Source organism: Cherax quadricarinatus, chromosome 1 (genome assembly GCF_038502225.1).
Source record: "Cherax quadricarinatus isolate ZL_2023a chromosome 1, ASM3850222v1, whole genome shotgun sequence".
Taxonomy (NCBI): domain Eukaryota; kingdom Metazoa; phylum Arthropoda; class Malacostraca; order Decapoda; family Parastacidae; genus Cherax; species Cherax quadricarinatus.
The window spans coordinates 10,023,668-10,032,879 of record NC_091292.1 but is presented as its reverse complement, the minus strand read 5'-3'; the positions used below and the strand labels follow the sequence as shown (position 1 = coordinate 10,032,879).

General features: G+C 30.6%; 1 protein-coding gene across 5 annotated transcripts in view; it reads left to right on the top strand.

Moving 5' to 3' along the window:
* The window catches only part of LOC128687325 (lachesin), a 249,369-nt gene that overhangs the window by 237,415 nt on the left and 2,742 nt on the right, over positions 1–9,212 (top strand). For all 5 annotated transcript variants that reach the window (XM_070092915.1, XM_070092963.1, XM_070093052.1 and 2 more), the window contains exon 5: positions 7,497–7,615. In XM_070092915.1, coding sequence (XP_069949016.1) covers positions 7,497–7,615 — 119 coding nt within the window. The remainder of the gene's footprint in view (positions 1–7,496; positions 7,616–9,212) is intronic.

Here is a 9,212-nt window from a genome sequence, read left to right as displayed (position 1 = left end):
GTAGAAACGCTTTCTAAATAAGGCAAGCGGAAATTTGTGTATGCAATAATTTCTTAAAAATCATTTTGAACCTAACGAAAAAAATATATTTCATTGTGTTTGTTTATTATTATATTATTGTAAACTTATCTAAAATATATTTAGTTGGATTAGGCTAAATTAAATTGCGCTTGTTATAATAAGGTTAAGTAAACTTTCTTAGGTTCTTTTCGCACAAAATTATTATTTTTTAAATTAACATAAATAAAAAAACATATCTTCAAACGTACAAGAATTTTTTTTTAGAAAGAACTTAATTTTAAATGCGTTCTTGATAACTGACATATATAATATATCTATATATATATATATATATATATATATATATATATATATATATATATATATATATATATATATATATATATATATATATATATATATATATATATATGTCGTGCCGAATAGGCAGAACTTGCGATCTTGGCTTAAATAGCAACGCTCATCTTGCCATATAGGACAAGCGAAAATTTGTGTATGCAATAATTTCGCCAAAATCATTCTTAAGCTAACGAAAAAAATATATTTCATTGTGTTTGTTTAATATTAAATTATTGTAAACAAATCTAAAATATATTTAGTTGGGTTAGGCCAAAATAAATTGCTCTTGTTATAATAAGGTTAGGTAAGTTTTCTAAGATTCTTTTATTGCAAAATTAATAATTTTCCATTAATATTAATGAAAAAAATATATCTTTAAACATATAAGAAAAATTTTTACAAAGGACTTAATTTTAAATGAGTTCTTGCTAATTGACCAGTTTTACATATTCGGCACGACATATATATATATATTTATATACATATAAATATATATATATATATATATATATATATATATATATATATATATATATATATATATATATATATATATATATCTATATATATATATATATAATCTAACGGGCTCTGAAACCAGACCTGCTCTCCCCAACAATTACAAACAATCGCACTGGGATGGTCCAATATTGGAAAATATAGCCTCAACAATGCTTCAGAGTGTGTCAGGGAAAGATAGTTCCGCCTCCTGGCAGTGAGAGCCCCTCATGCAGGGGACTTTCTGTTGGTTGTCCCCACCTCCAGCCTTGGCACATGCCTTGACCCACAGACCGTCCGCATCGGTGTTGCCCTTGGACTTGCCGCCCCTATTTTCGCCGAACACAGGTGTATTTGTGGCAGTGAAGCAGCAGACCGATTCGGGTATCATGGTCTTGTGTGCCGTAAATCCGAGGGAAAGATTGCAAGACATGAGGAGTTTAATAACATTATCAAGAGGAGCCTCACAACAGCCGGATGCCCAGCAGTAAGGGAGCCACCCCAGCTATGCAGATCTGATGGCAGCCAGAAGCGTCCAGATGGTATCACCCTTCAAGCCTGGACAGACGGGAAGCAGGTGGTGTGGGACTATACATGTGCATCTACCTTGGCTGATACCTATCTCCAACACACTAGGGAGGAAGGAGGGGCAGCTTCCAGCTTCAGGGAGTCCCAAAAGTCTAGAAAATATGGAGAACTTGCCCATCATTATTTGTTTGTTTCCATAGGCTCAGAGACCCTTGGCTCATGGGGAAAGAGTGCATCTAAATTCCTTAAAGAGCTGGGAAAAGACTCATCAGGGTAACTAGGGATCCCAGGGCAGCTAGTTTTCTGTTCCAGCGGCTCAGTGCGGCTGTTCAAAGGGGTAATACCTGATGTATTTTAGGCACACGCCCCAGCTCTGAGGAGCTGGATGAGATTTTCGCCTTATAATCGGTGATACATACGTAACAACATGTACCGTATATGCCACCTTTATATCAACAATGTATCTCTTAAATCTTCTGTACCATATTATGTAATAAAATATTCCTATTGGTAAAAAAAATATGAAAAGATGGGGTGGTAGGGGAAGTGGAATATTCAAACGGCTTCAGGAAGAAATCCAAATATTCTTCCTTGAAGTCTTTTTATCCACTTCTCCGAGGCTATGGGTCCCACAATTTAAACCAGAGGTGGACCCCATCGTATATACATATATATATATATATATGCAAAACAACCACTCTGAAAGAATAGAGAAATTCCAAGCGCTTTCGTGACTACTCACATTATCAAGGAACTATGAAAGTGAAGCATCCAAGGAAGCTATATAAGGGGTCGGCCAGCACCTCACTATCAGATCCCACAACGGTTAAACACGTGACGCGCGGCGAGCCAACTTGGACAGGTCCTTTGCAAAACTCACCCCCAAGCTATTTATTTGTCCAGTGTATTATTAAATTCTACCCAAATTCTATTAATTATAAATGGATCTAATTTATATAAACCAAAGGAAATATTCATATTATTGTCAAAACTGCTTTTTATGAAACAAGATTCAATTATATTCCTGTCGACCATGGACTTGCTTGATACTACTTTCTCAACTTTTTGAAAATCAATTGGATGGTTAAAATCTCTTACATGAATAAATAGAGCATTGGAATCTTGTCCAGTTCTAATGCTATATTTATGTTGTTTTAATCTTAGTTCGAGATTTTTACCAGTTTGACCGTAATAAACTTTATCGCAAATTTTACAGGGAATCTTATAGACACATCCATCAGCATTTTGGGGGGAATTCTTAATCAAAAGTTTTTTTACTGTATCAAGATTTTTGAATACAACTTTAATATTAAAAGTCTTAAGAAGAGAAGGCATATCAACCAAGTTTTCATGGTAAGGGAGAACCAACATATTTTTAGTTGAATAAGGCTGGTTGCCCTTTTTTGGATTATAAAAAGTGTTTCTAGCAACTTTAAAAGATTTATCAATTACATTTCTTGGGTATTTTAAATCATTACCTATTTCATAAATTTTGGATATTTCCTCATCTATGAACTCAGGACTACAAATTCGTAAAGCTCTCAAAAACATTGATGAGAAAACAGACAGTTTGACTCTATCTTGATGCGAGGAATAATAGTGGACATAGGAACAGTTATTTGTAGGTTTTCTGTAAATTTTAAATTTGAATTCATTATTACCCTTAATAATTAAAACATCTAGAAAAGGCAATGAGTTATTTTCTTCAAACTCGACAGTAAAGTTTATAGAATGGGCTAAGCTATTTAATTTTCCAAGAAAATGGTGTATATCTACATTTTTGGGCATAAGACACAAAATATCATCAACATATCTGAACCATTTAGCTCTATTAGGGAGGATTGTGTTAAGCAACCTTGTTTCAAAAAATTCCATGTATAGGTTACTAAGAACAGGTGAAAGAGGATTTCCCTACCAAACTTCTGAGTGTAAAACTTATCATTAAATACAAATTTTGCATCAACAATGCAAAGTTTAATGAGTTTAATGATAGTAGGAACTGGCAATGGTAAATCATAGTTAACGAGTTCTTCAGATAAGAAACTTAATAAATCATCAACAGGAACTTTCGTAAACAAGGAAGTAACATCAAAACTAACCATGTTAAAATCATTTAAGTCAGTCAAGGAGTTTAATTTATCAACCAAGTCTATGTTGTTTTTAACATTAAAGTTAGAAATTTTGCCAACAATAGGGCTCAAAATATCGACAAGCCATTTGGATAATTTATATGAAACTGACCCTATGGAGCTAATAATTGGTCTGACTGGATTCCCTGGTTTGTGTGTTTTTATTAGTCCATACATGTAAGGTAAAGATGGATTAGTGGAAGTAAATTGTTTGACTAATTCGTCTTTGCCTTTCAGTAGAAGTTTTATAGTTTTATTGAAATTGCTGTTAACGGTTTCTAGGGGATTTTTCCTAAGTTTAGAATAGGTTTCAGTATCATCTAAGAGATTATTCATTTTTTCTTGGTAATCATTTTCTTTCATAATTACTATTGCATTTATTTTGTCTGCTTTAGTAAGGCTTAATTTTTTAAAAAATTGTTTAAATGAACAAGTTCTGCCCAAGTCTCTTTTACCCAATAGACTCCTTGACATGAGAGATCGTCCTTTTGATGATTTTATGAGAATTATTCTTCAGAAACATATTGAAATAACTAAAATACAGGAGAAGGAAGCATTCAAAATATTGAGAAACAAAAAATACTCTTTTAATCAGGCCATTCCATCAGAATGGAAACACAGTATGTTGGATCATTGCTATAATAAACTCAGAAGAATTTGTAATGAACTCAAGAGCAAACTACAAAGAAAATTAGACATTTTAATTGAAAATAGTGATTGGACAAAGCATGCTAATAACAATTTTGTAATTAACTTATCAGATGAAATTTTAGACAAACATACAACTGCTGCTCTAGGTTTTGGCCTAAGTTTTGCAACTTCAAAAAAACTTAATAATGTTGAAATTGCAAAAGCCTTTTGTAACTTTGAAAAATTTTCTGATTTATCCTCTGATGAAATTAATATTAGTAAAGGAATGGTATACAGCTCTATGTTAAAACCAAACATTCCCAATTGCCCTCAAAGATTCTTTAAGTCTTATGATACACTTAATAACAATAAAAATTTGCGCCTTACTAAAGCAGACAAAATAAATGCAATAGTAATTATGAAAGAAAATGATTACCAAGAAAAAATGAATAATCTCTTAGATGATACTGAAACCTATTCTAAACTTAGGAAAAATCCCCTAGAAACCGTTAACAGCAATTTCAATAAAACTATAAAACTTCTACTGAAAGGCAAAGATGAATTAGTCAAACAATTTACTTCCACTAATCCATCTTTACCTTACATGTATGGACTAATAAAAACACACAAACCAGGGAATCCAGTCAGACCAATTATTAGCTCCATAGGGTCAGTTTCATATAAATTATCCAAATGGCTTGTCGATATTTTGAGCCCTATTGTTGCCAAAATTTCTAACTTTAATGTTAAAAACAACATAGACTTGGTTGATAAATTAAACTCCTTGACTGACTTAAATGATTTTAACATGGTTAGTTTTGATGTTACTTCCTTGTTTACGAAAGTTCCTGTTGATGATTTATTAAGTTTCTTATCTGAAGAACTCGTTAACTATGATTTACCATTGCCAGTTCCTACTATCATTAAACTTATTAAACTTTGCATTGTTGATGCAAAATTTGTATTTAATGATAAGTTTTACACTCAGAAGTTTGGTAGGGAAATCCTCTTTCACCTGTTCTTAGTAACCTATACATGGAATTTTTTGAAACAAGGTTGCTTAACACAATCCTCCCTAATAGAGCTAAATGGTTCAGATATGTTGATGATATTTTGTGTCTTATGCCCAAAAATGTAGATATACACCATTTTCTTGGAAAATTAAATAGCTTAGCCCATTCTATAAACTTTACTGTCGAGTTTGAAGAAAATAACTCATTGCCTTTTCTAGATGTTTTAATTATTAAGGGTAATAATGAATTCAAATTTAAAATTTACAGAAAACCTACAAATAACTGTTCCTATGTCCACTATTATTCCTCGCATCAAGATAGAGTCAAACTGTCTGTTTTCTCATCAATGTTTTTGAGAGCTTTACGAATTTTTAGTCCTGAGTTCATAGATGAGGAAATATCCAAAATTTATGAAATAGGTAATGATTTAAAATACCCAAGAAATGTAATTGATAAATCTTTTAAAGTTGCTAGGAACACTTTTTATAATCCAAAAAAGGGCAACCAGCCTTATTCAACTAAAAATATGTTGGTTCTCCCTTACCATGAAAACTTGGTTGATATGCCTTCTCTTCTTAAGACTTTTAATATTAAAGTTGTATTCAAAAATCTTGATACAGTAAAAAAACTTTTGATTAAGAATTCCCCCCAAAATGCTGATGGATGTGTCTATAAGATTCCTTGTAAAATTTGCGATAAAGTTTATTACGGTCAAACTCGTAAAAATCTCGAACTAAGATTAAAACAACATAAATATAGCATTAGAACTGGACAAGATTCCAATGCTCTATTTATTCATGTAAGAGATTTTAACCATCCAATTGATTTTCAAAAAGTTGAGAAAGTAGTATCAAGCAAGTCCATGGTCGACAGGAATATAATTGAATCTTGTTTCATAAAAAGCAGTTTTGACAATAATATGAATATTTCCTTTGGTTTATATAAATTAGATCCATTTATAATTAATAGAATTTGGGTAGAATTTAATAATACACTGGACAAATAAATAGCTTGGGGGTGAGTTTTGCAAAGGACCTGTCCAAGTTGGCTCGCCGCGCGTCACGTGTTTAACCGTTGTGGGATCTGATAGTGAGGTGCTGGCCGACCCCTTATATAGCTTCCTTGGATGCTTCACTTTCATAGTTCCTTGATAATGTGAGTAGTCACGAAAGCGCTTGGAATTTCTCTATTCTTTCAGAGTGGTTGTTTTGCATATTTTGAAATCACCTGTTTACTGTGATCTTATTATATATATATATATATATATATATATATATATATATATATATATATATATATATATATATATATATATATATATATATATATATATATATATATATATATATATATATATATATATATATATATATATATATATATATATATATATATATATATATATATATATACGATGGGGTCCACCTCTGGTTTAAATTGTGGGACCCATATATATGTCGTGCCGAATATGTAAAACTGGTCAATTAGCAAGAACTCATTCAAAATAAAGTCAGTCTTTTCTAAAATTTTCTCTTATACGTTTAAAGATATATTTTTTTCATTAATATTGATGTAAAAATTTATAATTTTGCACCAAAAGAAACTTAGAAAACTTACCTAACCTTATTATAACAAGAACAATTTATTTTAGCGTAACCCAACTAAATATATTTTATATAAGTTTACAATAATTTAATAATAAAGAAACACAACGAAATATATTTTTTTCTTTAGATTCAGAATGATTTTCGCGAAATTATTGCATACACAAATTTTCACTTATCCTGTATGGCAAGATGAGCGTTGCTATTTAAGCCAAGATCGCAAGTTCTGCCTATTCGGCACGACATATATATATATATATATATATATATATATTTGTTGTTTATGCAATAATTTCGCCAAAATCATTCTGAACCTAACGAAAAAATATATATTTCACTGTGTTTGTTTAGTATTAAATTATTGTAAACAAATGTTAAATATATTTAGTTGGGTTTGGATAAAATAAATTGCTCTTGTTATAATAAGGTTAGGTAAGTTTTTTAAGTTCCTTTTCGTGCAAAATTATTAATTTTTACATCAACGTTAATGACAAAAATATATCTTTAAACGTTCAAGAGAAAATTTTAGAAAGGACTTAATTTTAAATGAGTTCTTGCTAATTGACCAGTTTTACATATTCGGCACGACATGTGTATATATATGTATATATATATATATATATATATATATATATATATATATATATATATATATATATATATATATATATATATATATATATATATATTTAAATACACATACATACATACCTGACACGTTGCTGCCTCCACAGCACCTCGTGTCAACATCCCAGGCGGGTCTGAGCTGCATGTCCGGAGCGGCAGCCCGGTCACTATTAAGTGTGTTGTCAGCCACGCCCTCCATCCTCCCAACTACGTATTCTGGTATCATGTAAGTAGGAGAGGACCTGGTTCTTGTGAGAGCAATAACAATAATAAGAAGAAGAATAGTGATACAGTGGAACCTCTACTTGCGAGTTTAATCCGTTCCATGACCTTGCTCGCAACTGGATTTGCTCGTTTGCAGAATCAATTTTCCTCATTTAAATTAATTGAATTGCAATTAATCCGTTCCAGTGGAATTCTGTACTTCAATAATTTCGCTAATATCAACTCTACGGCTTATTTATCTGTCTCACTTCATCTAATATGACATAATAAACAATATAAATAACATAGAAACCTGATATATACTCTAAAATGAATAAAATATATCATTCATGTAGTAGTATGGGCGGTGTAGGCGGTGGACGAGAGTTTGTCTGAACACCGGGCAAAATTCTTCATGAATAATTTCGCTAATATCATCTATACGGCTTATTTATATATCACAGTTCATCTAATATGACATAACAGACAATATAAATAACATAGAAACGCGATATATACTCTAAAATGAATAAAATATGTCATTATGTAACAAGTGGAGGCGGCCACAACCACTCCCTCTTTGTTGTGGTAAACACTGCCATCTAGTGACGGCCTTTTGAAGCCGTCTATTATTATAATTGTTATATGTAGTACATTATTATTATATATGTATTATTATTATACATATTATATTACTATTATTATTATTGTATTATATTATTATTATTATTATTATTATTATTATTATTATTATTATTATTATTATTTTTATTATTATACATATTGTTATTATTCATATTATTATTATACATATTATTATTATTATTACTATTATTATTATTATTATTATTGTTATTATTATTAGTTATTATTATTATTGTTATTATTATTATATAAATTATTTGTAATTTTTATTCACACAAAAAATATTTACTGTTATTCCTTATTGCAATAATTGTATAAATATGTCAACCCATTCATGACTGCATATTGGAATGGACAGTGACGTCATTTGTTTACACTGAAACAGCCAAGCAATGGACCATTTCTCCTAGGTTGAGCTCAATTTCAAGGCACTTTTCTTCATGAAAGCAATCAAAATCATATCTATTTCTGTAATATATCTTCCATTCTATCAAATGAGACCAAAAAAACGAGAATACAACCATAAAAACAATTCGAAATTACCACTAAGGGGTGGCTAATTGCTGAGAAGTGAACTCCATTATTTATGCTTAGATTTCTTTCATTTTTGGTGTACATTAAGAAGCATCTTTCCATCATACATTGCCCAAGTTTCAATAAGATAGTCCAACAAACAAATGAAATACAATTCCCGAGATCAAGAGCAAGAGCCCCTCACCAGTGTCAAGGAGCCTGCCTTGAGGTCTGCTCGCATGTGGAAATTTTGCTCACCTATGGAAGCAAAAAATCGACCCATCGACTGCTCGTATTTGAAAAAAAACTCGCACGTGGACACGCTCGCAAGTAGAGGTTCCACTGTAATAGCAATGAGAGTTTTGGAAATATAATAATAATAATAATAATAATAATAATAATAATAATAATAATAATATTATTATTATTATTATTATTATTATTATTATTATTATTATTAT